Source organism: Podarcis vaucheri (genome assembly GCF_965113315.1).
Source record: "Podarcis vaucheri genome assembly, chromosome: 3".
Taxonomy (NCBI): Eukaryota; Metazoa; Chordata; class Lepidosauria; order Squamata; family Lacertidae; genus Podarcis; species Podarcis vaucheri.
Genome location: NC_138761.1, coordinates 84,396,235 through 84,416,076, shown reverse-complemented (window position 1 = coordinate 84,416,076; position 19,842 = coordinate 84,396,235). Strand labels below are relative to the sequence as shown.

General features: G+C 41.2%; 1 protein-coding gene across 1 annotated transcript in view; it reads right to left on the bottom strand.

Annotated features, from left to right (window-relative positions):
• Positions 1 to 19,842, bottom strand: part of IBTK (inhibitor of Bruton tyrosine kinase) — a 48,291-nt gene that overhangs the window by 14,759 nt on the left and 13,690 nt on the right. The window contains exons 6-16 of the mRNA XM_082218495.1: positions 19,431 to 19,601; positions 17,520 to 17,637; positions 13,934 to 14,114; positions 13,177 to 13,300; positions 11,986 to 12,160; positions 9,055 to 9,229; positions 7,415 to 8,023; positions 7,153 to 7,239; positions 6,114 to 6,196; positions 5,988 to 6,025; positions 2,549 to 2,645 (exon numbers count right to left, since the gene is read on the bottom strand). Coding sequence (XP_082074621.1) covers positions 2,549 to 2,645; positions 5,988 to 6,025; positions 6,114 to 6,196; positions 7,153 to 7,239; positions 7,415 to 8,023; positions 9,055 to 9,229; positions 11,986 to 12,160; positions 13,177 to 13,300; positions 13,934 to 14,114; positions 17,520 to 17,637; positions 19,431 to 19,601 — 1,858 coding nt within the window. The remainder of the gene's footprint in view (positions 1 to 2,548; positions 2,646 to 5,987; positions 6,026 to 6,113; positions 6,197 to 7,152; positions 7,240 to 7,414; positions 8,024 to 9,054; positions 9,230 to 11,985; positions 12,161 to 13,176; positions 13,301 to 13,933; positions 14,115 to 17,519; positions 17,638 to 19,430; positions 19,602 to 19,842) is intronic.

Genomic DNA, 19,842 nt, shown 5'->3' with positions numbered 1-19,842 from the left:
CTACGTGGGGCTGCCCTTGAAGATGACTCAGAAACTTGATCCAAAATGCAACATGCAGATGACTGGGTGGGGCTCCTTCGGGTCTCATACATGCCATTTTAAAATAGTTGCCCTGCTTACCAGTTCATTTCCAGGCCAAGTTCAAGGTGCTCACTTTAATGTTTAAAGCCCTAAACCACTCAGGCCCCAAATACCTGAAAGATCACATCCTTCCCTAACTTCTCAAAGTGCTAACACAAGTGGAGGGTGCCCTCTTGGTTGCTCCATTGCCCTCAGAAGCTCAGGGCAGTCGCGGCAGCAGTCCCTTAGTTGTGGAATTCGCTTCCCACATAGGTATGTCTGGTGCCAGCACTGCTTTCAGCAAATGCTGAAGACAAACATCTTTATCCTGGCTCTTTACACTTGTTTCAAACTGTTTTTAATATTATGTAATAAAGGTAAAGGTAAAGGTACCCCTGCCCGAACGGGCCAGTCTTGACAGACTCTGGGGTTTGTGCGCCCATCTCACATCTATAGGCCGGGGGCCAGCGCTGTCCGGAGACACTTCCGGGTCACGTGGCCAGCGTGACAAAGCCGCATCTGGCGAGCCAGCGCAGCACACGGAACGCCGTTTACCTTCCCGCTGGTAAGCGGTACCTATTTATCTACTTGCACCCGGGGGTGCTTTCGAACTGCTAGGTTGGCAGGCGCTGGGACCGAGCAGCGGGAGCGCACCCCGCCGCGGGGATTCGAACCACCGACCTTTCGATCGGCAAGCTCTAGCCGCTGAGGCTTTTACCCACAGCGCCACCCGGTACTCCCTTAATATTATGTAATACTATGTTTTTAATTGTTGGATTTACATGACATTATACCATTTGTGTACCGTAAATTTCGCTCTATAACACGCAGATTTTTTCTCCTAAAAAGTAAGGTGAAATGTCTGTGCGTGTTATTGAGCGAATGTGTGGTCCCTGGAGCTGACTCGCCGGAGCTCAGGGGCAAAATAGGCAAAAATAAGATCGGGCGGGCGGAGGGAAGAGGGAAGGCAGAAGCTTTCCTGCATTCTGCCTCAGGGTCTTACTGCCCGCCCGCTTCTGTTGCTGCGTTTGCTCAAACTCAACAAAGAGCAGGGAATCCCCTGCCCTCCTGGCAAGCAGAGGGTTAAGGAAATGATCGCGTCCTTCCTTCTAATCTTCCCTAGTCACACTGCGTGCAGGCTCCAGCCCACCACTTCCTCCTCTCCGTGCTCTAGGGACTCGCAGGCAGCCGAAAAGCATGCAGGTGGGAGAGAGAGAGAGAGGGCTGGCTTGGGTGGTGGTGGTGGTGGGGAACGACTTTTGCTTTACAATGGTAGGTTTCTCATTTCTTTTCCAAAAGCAGAGAGCCCTGCCCCCAGGCCCCCTCCAAATTACAGCTTCTCCAAGCAATGTACTGCTGGAGGGAGACAGTATGCTTGTTTGGAAGAGAAACCCTGCTTCCCTGCTCGTAAGTAACAGCAGGCTGGATTGCAGAGTGAGACATGGAAATCTCTGGATTTATATGCTGTATATCAAATATCTTAATCTATACTTTCTACACGCGGCTGGTAAATCAGAATCTCCTGAGCCAGGAGGATTACAGCATCTCTCCTCTCCCCTTCATTAAAAGCCTAATACTCTTCTTTGAAGAAGTATAATGTGAGAATGTTTTATATATATATATATTTTTAAAGTTCTTTTCCTCATTGTGCGCTATACACTGATAATTGCTGCCACAATAACGATTGAAAATGGAATTTAGTCTCCCCCCCCCCATAGAGAGCTGTTCTTCAAACGTTTAGCCTTAATACAGTGGCTGATGTAATACCCTTCTGCTTCACTAGGCATTTTATATAGGGACATTAAAATTGATTTTCTACATCTTGGCAGATGAAAAAAAGTGTGTTACATGCCCTATTGCCCAAAAGTGTGCAAGCACAGAGCAAAGGTTGCAGTGACAGAGGTGGCCAAAAAAGAAATACCGTAAATAAAAAAGAAATCATACTTCGTATATCCTGTCTGGCTTGGGTGGGGGGGGGGACTTTTGCTTTCCTTCTCTCCCCATTTAAAACGTGGTGACAAAGCATGGATCCACATGGACCCACAGGATCTTTGCATTGGGTCACCCCAAATTCACCATCAGATAACATAGCATGTCCATGGCTACAGCCTGCACCAAAAAAATCACGCACCCACTGTTGCCTAGGGTCGCAGTGGTGCAAAAACGTGGTTACAAAGCATGGATCCACATGGATCCTCAGGATTTTTGCATTGGGCTACTCCAAACTCACTGTCAGATCACATGTCTGTGGCCACAACATGAACCACAAAAATCATACATCCACTGTTTCATTTAGAATATTTTTTTTTTTCCTCCTCTAAAAACTACGTGCGTGTTATGGTCTGGTGCGTGTTATAGAGCGAAAAATACGGTAATTTAATCTATTACGCTGGCATTTTGCTACTGATACTATTTTCATCCCCTCCTCCTCCTCCTGTTCCCAGATTCCCAAACATGTAATTTATTCCCATTCTATTAACGTCCTTACCTTTTACTATAACAGCTTCGTCAGTGTAAATATAATCCAAGATGACCTGCAGGATGTCAGAGGGGAATGGCATTTCCAGAGCAGCACAACATGATGCCTAAATGGAAGCGGGTTTAAACAAACATTTCAAATGCCAGCCCACTTTAAAATCCAGTAGAAGCTCCTTGTGAACCTTTAGGGAAGTCATCAGATTTTAAAAATGATATATGCCATTACAAATAGTGCATGCAACAGAAAACTAGAAAAACTAATAGTAGTAGTAGTAACAACAGCAGCAGCAGCAGAATACATAAATCTCAATCCTTTCCAAATAATCCAGATCACCATATATTGTGTTTACTCTTCTGTATTCTACTAATATATATTAAGTGTCTTGGTAGCTTTCATAAAAATCAACATACTAAAAGGGTGGGTGAGCAGTGTTTCCAAAGGTTCCAATAGCCAGTGAACACTTTCCCCCTTCAATGACCTCAGATGCACATTTTACTAAAGGCTTTAGGGTATGAGTATGAGTGACCAATCCTCAAGGAAGTACACCTCCAACGTTTCTGCATGGGTTATGGTTCTGAGCATGCCTCTTGTTTGGAAGATGAAGGACTAGAAAGCCCATGCTAGGAATGATACAATGGCACCCAGTGGAGAGAGCTTGACCAAATTACCCACTCCCAATAGAAACTGATTAGGAGGAGACAGGCGAGAACAGTACATCATGCTGAGATGCAGAGGGTAACCTCCTCTGCATTTATGCATGCTGGACTTATAAAAAACCTTGAACTTCTCGTGGTGCACAATGTGGGAAACACTGACATAGAGCACCCATCCCTAATCAACTGCTCTAAACAAACCAGCCAAATATAAACAAAAGGAAAAACTTCTTATGAAGATAGCATTCTGCAGTCATAACAGAATTATCTCAAGATTGTTGGCAAACGCCCCATTTGGGAAATAAAGTAGTAAGAGGTTCCATTAGATTATTCACAGCTATTAGTCATCCTCTGGCACTTTCAATATGCATAAACTTGAAGAGGACTTGATCCGACTTAACGTTTTCAACGTTTATTGGAAAAATCTCGTTTCAGACGGACTGCTGTAACATGGAAGGAATTTCAAGAACCAATTTCTGGGTTACTGTTACATACTTCAAACTCTAGTATTATGTGTCCACCAGTAAAGAGAACAGCAAGCCACAAACTTGTCATTCACATCTATCCATCGCCTAAAGCAAACTCAAACCGGCAGAACTTGCGCAAGTGCTTACTAATTAATTCTTTAAGTGTACAAGCATTACCTGTAACCAAAGAGGTCTATAACTACTAGCTACCAAAAGTTAACCTGCAGAATAAAATATCTATCCCATCATGGCCAGTAGGAAGTCTAGGAGGACAGAATTCCATACACATTAGATATCTGGCAGAGCATGTGGTAATATTCTGTTGTAAAGGTTCATTAGTTTCTAAAAGCATTTTCTATATGGCAATGGCCGGGGACAGGGGGTAGTATGCAAAAAATTCTAGCTATTGATTATTTGGATCTTGATATTTGAATATGTGGTATTTTAGGAAACAATCAAGGCAAACACATTTCACAGGCATGGGTGGGCTTATTTCAATAAGAGCACAAGACAGAAAGACCCAGGGACCAAGAAGCCAATAACTTCAAGAAAGAATGGGAAAAAATTATTTAGGAGACCATTGTAAGCAGATGAAAACATTAGCAGGATTCTAACAACACTTGTAATGCAACTAATACAATGGACAATATAGAAAGATACAAAATACTGATTATGCAGTTGACAATAGGACCCACGGAGAGGAAGGTAGGAAGTCGAGGGATTCAGAGAAATCTGTATATATGGTTATGTATTTGGTAATGTGACAATTTTTTACTTGTAAAATAAATAAAAAATTTATTTCAAAAATGAAAGAAAAAAAGACCCAGTTTGGACATAACAATAGGCCAAATCATGACTTGTTGTGAATGAGTGAGTCTGAGGGTTCCAGACAGGAAATCAAGGCTCCTCCTCTGGAGCCTGCTGCTGCTGCTGCTATGAACCAAGCCATAGCTTGGCTTAGTATGTCATCCAAACCTGGGCTTCTGGTTAATCTCACTCCAGGCAACCACAAGATGTAACCAAAGTTTGTTCTCTCTCTGGGAGCCTGTGTTTCCACACTAAGTTATGGTTTAGCTTAGAATTATGTGCAAACTAAGCCAAAATAAAGGGCTGCTGGGGTTATTTTCAAAGTATGGCTCAGAAATAAAGCATTTATAACTATTTCTAACCTACAAATTTATTAACTTCTGAAGCTGCCTTTTACCAAGCCAGGCCATTGCTCCATCTAATGATTAATCCATTATTGTGTCTACTCTGATTGGCTGTGAAGCCTCTCCAATCTTAGGCTGAGAGGCTTCCTTACACAGAGTAAGACTGATGGCCCACCTAGCTCTGTACTGCACAGAAATTGATGTGGATCTCCAGCGTTTCAGCTAGGCATCTGTCCCAGCTCTATCTGCAGGTGTCTGGACTGAGCCAGCATGTGTTCTATAGTCCCTCTAACCCTTCCCCCCCCCAATTTATTTTAATTAGGTAAAAGGTAAAGGTACCCCTGCCTGTTCGAGCCAGTCTTGCCAGACTCTAGGGTTGTGCGCCCATCTCACTCTATAGGCCGGGAGCCAGAGCTGTCCGCAGACACTTCCGGGTCACGTGGCCAGTGTGACAAGCTGCATCTGGCGAGCCAGCGCAGCACACGGAACGCCGTTTACCTTCCCGCTGGTAAGCGGTCCCTATTTATCTACTTGCACCCGGAGGTGCTTTCGAACTGCTAGGTTGGCAGGCGCTGGGACCGAACAACGGGAGCGCACCCCGCCGCAGGGATTCGAACTGCCGACCTTGCGATCGGCAAGTCCTAGGCGCTGAGGTTTTACCCACAGCGCCACCCGCGTCCCTTTTAAAATTTTGGTGTAGGGGAAAGCGCGACCGCAGTCCCACACTACCACAAATTATGCAGTCGAGTTTCCCGCATTTGGGAAAATCACAGGGGTCAGCACACCCGCAGTGCAATGGATGAGCCTCACCCTGGGAAAACCTCCTTCATGATCAAGGCGTCTCCCCTGCCAGGTAAGTATTATTTTAATTAAGCTGCCATAAATAAACCACAATTAAAATCCCATCATCGAAACAACATTCAAACTAATGTATCATAGCATAGCACACAGCTGCTATAAAAGGCCCCTTGTGCTCAATATCATTTATGTAATGAAGGGTGCACATGTAGAATTCACTGCTGGATAATTTTTATATTCTTGCCTTCTGCTTTGCAAGCCATTACAAAGTTCTCTTTCGTGAATAATTACTTTCTCCTCCACAATGCCTGAGTAAATATTTTTGCACAAATTAAAGACGAAGGGCAATGCATCCAAGCACTTATACAGGCACACTTACCTCAATCCAGGAGCTGCTCAGCATGCTGTGAAAATAGTCTGAAAAGGAGAGAGACCTCATTTTGACATGCATTAAAAGACAGATCTCTATTAATAACGTGGCCAAAGTACCTTACATTATACCTACCAAGTCTTGCACAGAGCACACATTTGTGACATGGGAATTCTTTTCCATCTACAGATTTCATGGTCACATCGCAGAGGTACGAGCTGCAAAACAATTAAAAAAACTACTACATTACCACATTAAAATGACAAATGTGGTTTAATACAAACAAGGATAAAGTAAAGGATAAAGTAATAGGGGGAGAATCACCAGATTTTTTTCAGTGTTAAGAATCTGAACAGTTTATACAGGTTAGTACATATGGGGAAGGGTATTAATGACACAGGCTGGGACTCCCCCATGACACAGAGGACTCAACATGCCCCCACTGACCGCGGGAATGTGCAAGGGCCGACAGCAACCCCGGCCCTCTGTGAAGAGGAGCGGCCTTAATGAACATAGAGACGTACAGTCAGTAAGAGTTCAGCATATGGCCAGCTGCTTGGTTCTGTAGTGATTCAGACACATTTACAGTCATACCTTGGGTTAAAGACGTTTCAGGTTGAGCGTTTTCAGGTTGTGTCCCGCGGTGACCCGGAAGTAACGGAACAGGTTACTTCTGGGTTTCGCCGCTCGTGCATGCGCACTCAGAATGACGTGACATGCATGCGCAGACACGGTGAATCGCAACCCGCAGAGGCAGGTTGCGTTCTGCTCATGATGCGTACAGGATTATGGAATGGATCCCGTTCACATCCAGAGGTGCCTCTGTATATACACTAAAGTGATGGCTCAGTAAGCATTTTACAAGAATAGGAGTAGCAAGGATTTTTCCTGCTTAAATTCATGGAGGTCTGATCACAAACATGTTGTATGTTTTATCCATGTGATAAAATGCACAACAATTATTCTCACTAAGAGAAATTTTTGAATGTATAAGTTTGAAGTTTTATTTTACATGGTTTTGAAAAAAAAAAACACAACTTCAGAAAAATGAGAAGTTGAGACACTTGGGACTTCATACAAACTAGAAGACAGAATTATGTGAATTATTTGAATTGGCTTTCATTATATCCTATAGAAATCTTCAAGCTTCCATACTGCATCTTTTGAAACTCACCATTTTTTCTGGTTTAGCTTTGGCTTGTTGCCAGTTTTTCTGTTGGCAATGTTTATTCTTCCATTTTCTATTCTGACTCCATCTAGCCTGCAAGGAAAATGAATTGTTAAAGTGATAACAATGCTCCACTGTAAAAGGAATAATGCAACAGGATTAGGTGACAGGAAGAGTTATAGATGTTTATTCAACTTAACCTGAGGATCAACCTGTTAGAAAAAGAAAAAGCACGTGTGTGTGTGTAAAAGACTTAGCGATAGCATACCTTGAACTTAAGCTCCCAATTCCAAATTTATTTGCAGCAACTTGCAACATTTTTATGAGATTCACTTCTTCCCCAACACTCTTACATTTCTTGGAAGCAGATTTTGGTTTGCTCTTCTGTTTTTCATTTCCCATGTATACTTGGTTACTTCTGTAAACCTCAAATGCAGACTTCTTATTAACATCTCCATTGATAGTTATTTTATTCAAGTTTGTAATTAAAGTGTTTTCATTCTCTTCCATTTTTTCTTTGTACACCGCTTTGAGCCTGTGACCATGAATGAGGAGATCACATGTATCCGTGTAAATGTACTGCAGAATGTACATAAACAAATCTGGGTGGAGTTTTTCTATCACAAAGAGATCACAGCCAACAACATCTTCATCTTTACGATAAATATCAGCAGAATCTATCCAATTGTGATCCGATTCAAAGAGCTTCCGGAAGAAGTCAGAGCGTGCTGCCAAAATGTACTTGTGCACAGGGAAAGTCCTGGAGCCAACTTGAAAAGTCACATCATGGATGTTGTCCGTAATGTCTGCTTCTCCCAACAATTTGCCAAAATCCTCAGAAAAACTAGAAGTCGAGACACTTGGGATTTCATACAAACTGGAAGAAGAGAGTTATAAGAATTATTTGAATTGGCTTTCATTTCACTTTCATTTCATTTCATCTTCATGCTCCATGCAAGAAAAGAAAAAGCAAGTTTCTAAGGCAGGAATTGGGAACTTGAAGATCTTCAGATGCTGTTGGACTAAAACATTAATAATCCCTAACCACTGGCCATACTGGCTGGGGCTGACTGGAGTTGGGAGTCCTACAACATATGGAGAGCTGCAGCTTCCCCCACCGCTGGTTCCAAGCAGTATTTGCTTTCCTTCTTCAAAACATTAAACGAAAGCCCTCAAATGCATCATCACACATGAGTATGTAGAGCCTCATTGTGGTAGACTCGTAAATATATTGGATTCATGCCTGTATATTTTTAACAGTACCAGCAACGCTTTCCCAGTCCGCAGACTAATAGCTGTGGTTTAATGTAGCATATGGTGTTGCATTTGCAGAAGGCAAGACTGGGCATGTCATCCCTCTTTTCAGGAAGGCAAGGACATCCTCATCATAACCTCATGTGCTAAATATTAGTAAAGGACTGGCTTGACCAGAGTATCAAAAAGCACAAGTAGATCAAAAGAAAGAGCACTGCATCCAGGCACTAGTTTTAGAGGCCCTTGTGGTGAGTGCCCCTAAGGTCTATGAGGTGGGAGCCCTCATGGCATTAGAACTCCCTTCCCAGTAAGTTTTCATAAGGCTTAAAAGTCCTATTTGTTTCTACTGGCTTTCCCTTGAGTTATTTTGGTCCTGTTTGTTGGATTGAGGCTGGAGTGGAGAATGATATGGGAAGATTTGAACGGGTTTTATTCTTTTGTTTTTCAATCATTGTAATTTGTATTGCTATCAGTTAGTATGGATGGGCTTTGCCCAGGAAAACAGCACCGAAATGTTTTAAAATAAAATAAAAATATTGTTTTCAAAGCTTTTAGGTAAATTATCCCCATAAATTTCAGGTAAATCATTCCCAAAAAGGTAAATTATTCCCATAAATATCAGGTAAATTATTCTCATAAATAGCTGAACTATACCTTGTTTTAGGATCTGACTGTAAAACAGCAAAGTTGCACCCATTAGGATCAGTAGTAACACTAACAGCTCTGTGAACAAAAGCAAGCTTCTCAAGTCGAATTCGTTCATATACGTTGTTTGTATCGCAAGATGAAACCTCGGTTGAGGAATTCTGAACATTTGTCACAATCTCTGCTGTATTTGGAGAGATTAACTAGTTAGATAATCAGTTGAGGAAACAAATAGGAAAATGTTTTGCTGGAAACATTGCACTGATTCCACTAAGGTTGAAAGGCAAGTATTTGGCTTTAGTTAGACATTTATTGAAGACTACTTCATACTTGATGTGATTTCCAGACAGTACAACTAATTTCATAAGAAGAGCCCTGCTGGATCAGAGAAACATCTACAAGTAGGAAAATAATATAGAACACTATCTCATTTAATTGCAGCATGAGTATAGGAAAAAGTTACAACTGACGCTTCCATGAATAAAGACCCTGTGAAAAAAATAATCTCATCATCTTAGAGTGGAATCTTATATCCCTTTTTAAAAAAAGATTCAAAATGTTTTGTTAATCGAATCATACAAATCCACCAATCATATAGTTTGAAGTCTGTACAGTGGTACATACACAAATTGTTTAAACTCCAAACTAATTTTAAGTTTTCTACAAGTTTTGGAAAATATTTTGGTACAGAACATCATTCAGTTGAACTTCCAGCTCTACTGAAGACTATAAAACATCCTGAATGTTGTATTCATATGCAGCAATCACTGTTTTAAATTTCATCAGCCCAACTACTCTACTGATAGATCTCTGGGTGATTTGCAATAGATTTGGGGTTCTCAAATTGTGGCTCATGAACCACGAGTTTCATCAGGTGGTCTGTCGTGTGTCTGTGGATTTGTGGTTAAAAATAGGAGGTGGCACATCCATTGGACTGGATATTTAAACTGATTTAAACTGTATTTTTATTGCTTCTTGTATTTTAGTGTTTTACAATCTGAAGTCTATGGAATTCCAATTGCTACAACTAGTAGGGGAAAAAACATTAAAACTGCCAGTCTGCAAAGACCCTCAGCGATTTTGAGGAAGTTGAGAAACTCCTGAAATACATCCCCTCCTCACAAACATGCGCCTTGAACTAAATAAGCTTGGGGAAACCTAGAATGTATTTGTGTGAGAAAGGACTGGCTGCTGAGCTGAGCTCCATTTTGACACACAAAAATCTGTTTCTCAGCAACTGCTCAGAGCTATTCCACCTTTTGCAGTGGGCTCACTTTGGTAAATCTTGTGGTTCTAGTAAAATAAAGCTGATACCACAAGCTGGTGTGCCTGCCCCATGTCTTTATCATTATTTAAATAAGAATATCATTTCCCTGACATTTTTATGTAAGCTTGCATACTGCTCTGATGGCACTAGATGGCACTAGTTACTAGTATTTGCTCTGCGGAAAACAGTGTTTCCTTTTAATAGCAGATTTGGTGGTCCAGTGTCAGCAAGTAGAATAACTAAACACTCCAAACGAGATAGAGAATTCTGAAAATTCCTGAGAAATAGAGAAAGAAAAATGTTGCTGTTGGCTAAAAAAAAGAAAAGAAAAGGAACAGAATACCCTCAAATCCTTTCGTGCATGCACATGCACCTACCATAGGAACAGAACATTAGAAAGCCCTGTTAGTGCTACAAAAAGTCTACTGGATAATTAATTTGCTTTGACAGGGTGAATAAGAAGACATATACCTATAAAATAACCTGATGGAAGATTAAATCAGTGAAAACAGCAGGCAAGAGAAAATATTTAAAAGCTCCCTATTAGCCTGGAAAAGGCACAGAAGGTAGCTGCTGCAAATAAAATTTTTGAACCTCAGGCTTTTAATTCCTCCCTTTGCATGTTTTAAGTGGACCTGTGCCAGTCCTGATACTTCAGTCTTTGCAGTGCTACAGCGTTATGGCACTCAGGTTCACAGCTAACAATGTAGTTGGAGGAGAAGAAATTAAATGCCCCTCTTCGTGGTGTTAACTCCTGGGCATGGGACTAGCCTATCTCCTTCCCCCACAACCATTACTCTGCAAGAGGCTTAATCCTCTCTCTGTCTGTGGGTCTTAGAGGCAACAAGCTTCTATTGTTAGAAAGCCAAAAGAAAGGACCCCCCAAAACCCACAAGTACCAAGATCCTGTCAAACATTTTTTTAATAAAAAAACAAAACAACATAATTTGGTAAGACTCTAAAACCCATGCCCACACAGAAGCCTTGTCTAGTGCTATAGAAACTTGTTTTTAAAATTCCATTACAAAAGGTACAAACGACAACCAAAATACTCTGTGACGTGTTTATTCATAGTTGTTATGGAGGAGTAGGAAGGGAAAGCAACACAAGTTGTGCTAGATGTAGAATGTGATCCTTCCCCTACCCCCATGTTAAGGTTGGGTGTGTATGTGTCGTGTGTAGATTTCTCCCCACCATCCTCTGCTGGCAGAGACGAATGCTACTGATGAGGGAAGCTCTACTACAGCGAAGGAGCGTGGGTGGGGAAATATTGCCAGCAATTTTCTTTATGTTGGCCAGTGGAAATCCCTGCAAAAGGGGCATTCCAGTACATGGACACAGCTTCCTTGGATCCAAAGCCAAGGGGTCCAAGCTACGTGAACCTAAAGTTGGCAGATCAAAAACAAAGAACTGCTCCCCCCCCCCCCCGCTTTCTGTCCTGGCCAGTGCAAGAAGCAGTGGTCAGCCACTCTGCACCTCTGTAGCCCCTTGTTAGAATTCCTGTGTCCTTTGAGTAGTACAACTGTAGACCTCTCCTTTTTATTTTTATGTCTTAACTCAGGGAAAAAATGTTGTGTGTTCACATTCACATTTACACTGATTGACCCAAAACTGTTCTCTCAACTGCTTCCGTTCAGCCAAAGTTAACACACTCAAAAGTCTACTTAACTTACCTTTCTTCTCCGAATTTTTGTTCCCCTCCATCCACTTTCCTTTGAAAGCTTCACCGTCTTGTGTAACAAACATAATTTCATTCCTATTTAAAGAAATATCAGACATGTAGACTTGGCGGCCATACACCCATCGGCACTGCTTCAAAGGATTGTTGGCAGATTTCCAGCAAAACACCTAAAGATTTGTGGAGTGTGGGGTAGGGAGAGGAGAGAATGAGAGCAGTTTGCACATTTCTGCAATAATTTATCCCCCTGCCTTCTTTAATTGCTTTAAACTAAATTCTTTATGCACCAAGAAGCTGCAAGCACCTACTCCTGCTTCTGCAACCTATTCAGGGATTTGCTCACCATCTGTTTTGTCCTCATACAGATTTGCACAATTTTAAGCAAGAGTTGTCCTGCTTCCCTAAAGCAGGGGTGGGAAACCTCTGGCCCAAGAGCCAAATTTACCCTGGAACAAGTCCCAAATTGAATTTCCCCTTACCATGCCCCCCTGGCCCACACCTGATGACATTCGTGAGAGGTATGGGGCAGGTAAAGATGCTGCTGGATTGGCTGTGTGGCCAACTTCCTCATGCTAAACTCTACTGTGCATCAGATCCTCAAAGAAAGCAGCTTTGTCAGCAAGTCCCCCACCACCACCACCTGAAAGTTTACAAAATTTGTTTGCTTTTTCAGTCTTAAGTAAAAGTGATCAAACTGCCTCACAGCTGAACAGCAAAAAGTTATTGGTAGACAGAGATGCAGACTTGATCTAAGGGCCAAACTATGTGTGACATTAGTCACATTTAGACAAGCTTGTGTGAGGAAAAAGCCGGAGCAGATGAGGAATGCTTGATCATTTTGTTTGGTCCATTTAAGTAAAGGGCCCTGAATCACACTTCCTGGACTAATCAGATCAAAACACAGTGATGGGCTGAAAAATTGTGTATATAAAATGTATATTTTAGGATAAAATTCATTCAAAAATACCTATTTAGTAGAAAACTATACAAAAATACTAAATTTTGTGTGTGCTTATGTTTATCATTTGCAGAAGATGCAGAAACAGAATGGACTTAAGAATAAACATTTGTAAATCTGATATGGACTGAACAGACTGATCTGTTCATCCCTTGGAGAGGCATTCAAGGTATGCCTTTACACTTTATAAAGTGGGCAGCGGCGGTGGCACAGTACTGGTCAACTTACTCTTCCCGCTTGGTCCAGTGCAAGGATACAAATCCTCTGGCCTCCGTTTTCCTTAAGGTGTTCAGGAGCCACTCTGTAGTCCAAGTAGCCTCCACTAACAAGAACCTTCTTCAGATTTAGTTGCCTGGACAATCACAATGCAAGGAGAACTTCATTTACACAAAATACACACAAATCAAAAGTGTAAAGAAAATGAAACATTTACATAAAGAAAAAACCTAACAACTTTACTGTTAAAGAAGCTACAAACAAGCAACTGCTACCAGACTATCACAGATGCTAAAACCATTATATTGACCTTAGGACAAGATTCATCACAAGATTTTACCCTGCCCTCTTACTAACATGTTGCCCAATAGTTCATACAAACCATGTGTCATGTGAAACATATTTGCCACATACATATGTTAGAAAGATATATTCATAAAGAACAAAAATAAAACCTGCTTTGCATTGTAAGACATCATAATCTATAAAAAAGCACTGAAAAGAAGCAAAAAAGGAGGAAGGACAGCATTCAGAGTTTCCACTGAGTGCAAAATCAGTCCAAGGAAATAGACAAACTGAAGAGATTACTAGTAAAAGTAAATCCTTCCCCTTAACCGTAATAAGCTGGGAGTGGGTACCACTACTGAGAAAGCCGTCTGCCTGGTTCCCTGTAGCTTCACGTCAGAAGACCCTTAGAGCTGGACCTCAGTGTCCTGGCTGGACTAACAAGGGTAAATTCATAGATTTTTTTCTGAGGAAAAGCACTCACTTGGAAGCAATCTTCTTGCATTGATAGTCGGTGAGCAAATAGATATCTCCTCTTTCAGTAACACAAACTGTGGCACCATCACTTGCAGCGACAAAGGACATAGTAATGTCTTTGTGATGCAGAGCAGAGACTTGGCGAGGTGAAGTTACACACTTCTCTCCGTTAGGATCTAGCAAGTATCCTACAATGTAAGAGAACACTTTCAATGCCAACTTTTTCAGACCCGTAATTAATTGGCCCAATAGTTTTCCTGCTCAAAAGAATGACAGAAACAAGTGCTGTCAATTCATACTTCCACACACACACACACTTAAAACTTCTGGAGCATCAGAAACTAGTTTATAAATTTAGGTCAACATATGAAGCTGCTTTACACTAAATCAGTGCATTCCCTGCCAAAGTACAGATAATTTGCGAAAACGAGAACATTGAAATGGAACACTGGAAAATTTGGAGGATTTATGGGGTGCATGGCAGAAAGACCAACAATATATATGAATGAATGTAGACTTAATTTAACCTGAACTAGCACATAACTCAAAGACAATGTGACAGCGAGGATTTAAAACAGTTAAAACCTTTTACATAGAAAATTAATACTTTTGATTCATAAGACATAGACATAGCATCCTGGTGCATGTTTACTTGGAATGAATTCTTAATTTCGTTCTATTTGGATTTTCTTAGGATTACAGCTTTACAAGACTGAATCAGTTGTCATGGGGTTCATCCATTCTACATAAAGCACTTTTTAAAAAGGAATCTTGCTAATGATTCCAGAGATGGGGCCGCATGCCACTGATTATTAGCATCTTGAGTTAGCATAAGAATCGCCCACTGGCCCATCTAGTCCGGCATTCTGCTCTCACAGTGACCAACCAGATGCCCATCAGAAGCCTGCAAACAGGACCCAAATGCAACAGCACTTTCCTCTCCTGCAGTTTCCAGCAACTGGTATGCATATTGCTTCCGATCATGGAGGCAGAGTATAGCCATCATGGCTAGCAGTCACTGATAAACTTACCTTCCATGAATTTCTCAAATCCTCTTTTAAAGCCATTGTTATAAGAATTATAAAGAGCAGGGTTTTTTTCTTATAACACCATCCAAGTTGGTGGCCATCATTACCTCTTACAGGGAGTGAATTCATAGTTTAACTATGTGCTGTGTGAAGAAGTACTTTCTTTTATCTGTCCTGAATCTTCCAACAATCAGCTTCAACAGAATTCTAGTGTTATGAGGGGGAGGGGATATTCCCTTTTTTTGTATGTCAGTAATAATTGTACAGTGGTACCTCAGGTTACATATGCTTCAGGTTACACAGGCTTCAGGTTACAGACTCCGCTAACCCAGAAATATTACCTCGGATTAAGAACTTTGCTTCAGGATGAGAACAGAAATCGTGCGGCGGCAGCGGGAGGCCCCATTAGCTAAAGTGGTACTTCAGGTTAAGAGCAGTTTCAGGTTAAGAACGGCCCTCCAGAACGAATTAAGTACTTAACCTGAGGTACCACTGTATACACTTCTATCATGTCATCTCTTTGTCACCTTTTTTTTCTAAACAAGAAATGTAACTATTTTTTATACGGAAGTTCCTTTGTCCCCTTGATCACTTTGGTTGCCCTGTTCTGAACTTTGTCCAATTTTGCAATATCACTTTTTTAGGTGAGGCAACAAGAACTGTACATTGGCAGTTTTGTTTGCATTTGCCTAATGATCCCTCGCATGAAATTTGCCTTCTGAGTCCCTCGCATGAAATTTGCCACACACTGAGTCAACATCTTCACTGAGCTATCTAATATGAGCCCAAGGTCTTTCTCCTGATACTCACCACCAGTTCAGACCCCATGAAATGAAGATTTACTTTTTGCCCCTATATGCATCACCTTACACTTCTTTGCACTGAAGTAATTTACCATTTTACCTCCTATACACTCAGCCTTGAGGTGCTTTTGGAGTTCTTCACAACCCCTTTGTTTTAACAACCCTGAACAGTTTAGTATTGTCAGGAAACCTAGCCACCTGACTGCTCACCCTTAACTCTAGATCATTTATGAAGCAATTTAAAAGGCACAGCTCCAATACCAGTCCTTGGGGAACTCTACTTTCGACATCCTTCCACTTACGAGAACTGTCCATTTATTCCTTCTCTCTGCTTCTTGTTACTTAATCAGTTCCCAATCCTCAAGAGGACCTCACCTCTTACTCTATGACTACTATGCTCACTCAGGAGTATTTGGTGAGTTCAGATGCCAAAGCCAATTTAGAACATTTCACTCGATGATAGGACTCTATGTCCTCACACCAAGCATTTTCACATTGTGCATAAAAATTACACCGTACAATTTTTGTTGTAAAACAAATTATGGCCTCTGCGTGTATGCATTTTAAAGAAGAATTTCAGTATCGACAGTGGAGACAGAGAATAAAGAGAGCTAGCAAGTTGCCACAGGGTGGAACAGAGAGTGCTGTCCAATCTTTTTCTAGTTTGAGCTTTTAACAGCATCATTTAGACCAAGGGGAGGTAGGGTCTGGATTCAGTTCAGCAACCCACAGGCAGTGCCTCCACCCCCACAGCTTTGGTTTCATTCTGGGTGATAAATCGCTCTGTTCTGCAGAGAATGATCTCTAGAGAACACAGAGAGCATTTTATCTCCTGTTTTGTAGATAAAAGATCTCTCTGGCTGATTTGAGAAAGCAGTCAATCTTTTCTCTGAGTGCTAAACACCACAGAACTGAAATGAGATAAAGCTCTTCACTTGGCTCTCTGAGAGTACATTGCAGGATTTCCCCTCCACCACCACTCAGGGCTAGAATGGTGAGGGGCAGAAATGCCAGGATTATGCAAGTGTGCGTGCATGTTTGTGTGAGAGTTTGACTTAACCATTCCGCTTTAAGGCGTTTTTAAAAAAAACTTCTGTGTTTTATCAGCAAAACTGACAGTCCAGCATTTACTAGTCAGCAAACCAACCACGCAAAGTATAAAATACAAAGCCACATGCTCAATAAAGCCAATTATTACAATATAAGCTACCATAACAGATTTAACAGACAGGACAACATCCTGATATTTTGCTACCTATTCTGAATTATAATAAATTAAGAGACCTTGTCTCAAATTTTGAGATACCCATGTGAACTGATAATAATCACTTTCCCCTTAAGATGTCCCTTGGTTTTACGAAGGGATAAAACTCAAGTTCACATCATTTGCCCTCTAAAATGTTTAGCACCAAAGGAAACGAAAAAAGACTTAGCTGGTCCACTGTAACAGAGGATGCATTTGCTAAGTTCACTTATTCTTGTTGAAAAATGTAAATGTATTGACAAATAACAATGGGTTTTTCATATGAGTGCTGTATATTGAGGTCTGAATCCCTAGTACCCAAAATACATTTAACTTTACAGTCAATATATGAACTCCTAAATAGTCACTGGTGCAAAATACAGGTGTTTGACAGAGGGAGCTAATCTTAGTAAAGCAACAAGGAGATTTTAAGCTGCTTCTTAAAGGAATGGCAATGTTTTGTTTAAAATAATCTTCTTCCCCCAGCCATCACCTTAGATGTAAAACTCCCTCTCTCACCTAGCTGTCCGCCATTCAGTCCTATTGTGTATACTGCTTCTTTGGTCCATAGAACAGTATGGAACCTGCCTGCAGCCACACCAATCACTGTTCTGCCTTTAAGATTTTTTGCTTGAACCTATATGAAAAATCCAAACAAACACTGGTGTTAGTTTTTATTATCAAGTATTTACTACTATGCTCTAGCTATTGACAGAAGAGACAGCAATGTTTTTATTTAAAATAAAGAAATAAAAGCAATGTAACAATACAGACTACAGTTAAAAACACGACAACATAATCAGTGCCAAAATACTTAAAACCACAATGGCCGGCATCATAAGCCATTCAACACCAAGAGGAACAAAATGCTTTTCAGCGTGTGCCAAAACTGTAACAGAGTCAGCACATGTTTTATTTCTAGAGGAAAGGTATTCCAGAGGATGGCATCAACACGGAAAAAGCCATGACAACCAGGAGGGCTTCCACTGTTGATGATCTCAGTGGCAGAGCAGGTCCTGAGTTGTTCAGAGCCCTCAATGTTAATACCCAAACTTTACACCTGGTCCAGTAGCAAACTGACAAGTAGTGGAGACTCTCCACCATCTTCTCAGTGAAAGTCACTCGGCAATGTCTCTTGAGTTTCAGGTGTGACATAAAAATGGTTCTCTTCTACCTGGCTTTTAACAGTTTCCAATGGCCTTCAGGTTGCTTAAGTTGTTACAGGCAGTTTTCATAGGTGCTTTGCCACAGTGTTGCAAGCACCAATTGTTTTGTAGTTTAATGTTTTGTTTTAGCCGCCTGATCTGCTCACTTTTAACAATGAAATCAAAAGCACACAGAGGTTTGTTTGGCAACTAGAATAGGACAGTGCAGTAAAAATACTAAGTGTGTATCCTATAGCCTTGAAGACACTTTGAAACTGTGTTAGTTTGAACTGTTGCCCCCCCCCCACCAACTCCTAAGAGCTTGAGATCGATAATACAATTATTAGTTAGGTAACTTTTCCATGATACAGTAATTTTTTATTCTCACTCTCTTTGGAAATTCCACCTGCAGTTTCAGTTAAGCTTAGGAATAGGTCCACTGCTCACTTTCATTGATGCAGTCCCACAGAAAAAGGTGGAAATAAACCACAGCAAGGGATCAGCTAGTTGGCCACTTCTTGGCTGAGACCAGAGGTAACCAACTTGGTGTGCTCCAAGTGTTGTTGAACTACAGTGGTGCCCCGCAAGACGAATGCCTCGCAAGACGAAAAACCCGCTAGACGAAAGGGTTTTCCGTTTTTTGATGCGCTTCGCAAGACGAATTTCCCTATGGGCTTGCTTCGCAAAACGAAAAAGTCTTGCGAGTCTTGCGATTTTTTTCGCTTTCCCCCCTTTTTTCTAAGCCGCTAATAGCCTTTTAGATGCTAAGCCGCTAAGCCTTTAATAGCCGCTAAACCGCTAAACTGCTAATAGCGCTAATCCGCTAATAGGGTTGCTTCGCAAGACGAAAAAACCGCTAGACGAAGAGACTCGCAGAACGGATTAATTTCGTCTTGCGAGGCACCACTGTACTACTTCCATCATCCCCAGCCAGCATGGGTGGTGATGAAGGATGATAGGAATTGTAATCCAGAAACATTCAGGCTGCTCCTAGTTTGGACCGCCATGCAATGCTGCCAAGTACTGTTGAAAAATGCACATTCCTCATTTAAAGGATTGTGTAGGCTACAAATAAGTCACTGCCATGGAGTCGTCCAGGTCATCTGATGTTTCTCTTAAGCAATCTGAAATATTTTTTTTCCAGCAACAGCAATAGATAGCATGTATCAAGCAGCAGCAGTATATCTAGCACTGACCAGCATGTACACATGGGAACATGTGCACACATCCATCCCTAATTTACAGGCATGCCAAAACTATCCAATTATTAAAAAGACCATTTTACCTGTCTGGGAACATTACAATTAGGGGGAGGAGGAAGAACACCCAGCTGATGAAAAGTATTCAGGCCAAATGTATACACACATCCATCTTCTGTTAAAACAAGTGTATGATCTTTAGCTGCTGCCACCTGAGAACACTGGTGACCCATCAAGCTTTCCACAAGTCTGGGAATCTAAGACAGATTAAGAAAATATTGTACCTGTGTTTCAGACATGCCTCACTCAGTCAAGACCTACATCAACTTTGTCAGAAACAAAGCAAAAACATTTCGTAAAATATATTAGGTGACACACACAAACGTCTCTAATAAAAAGATCCAGAAGCTTTACTATTTATATGCACTAGAATCCTCCAGGCTTAAAAAACTATTTCCATTTTGAAATATTTATACACTTCAGCTAGCCATTATAGCC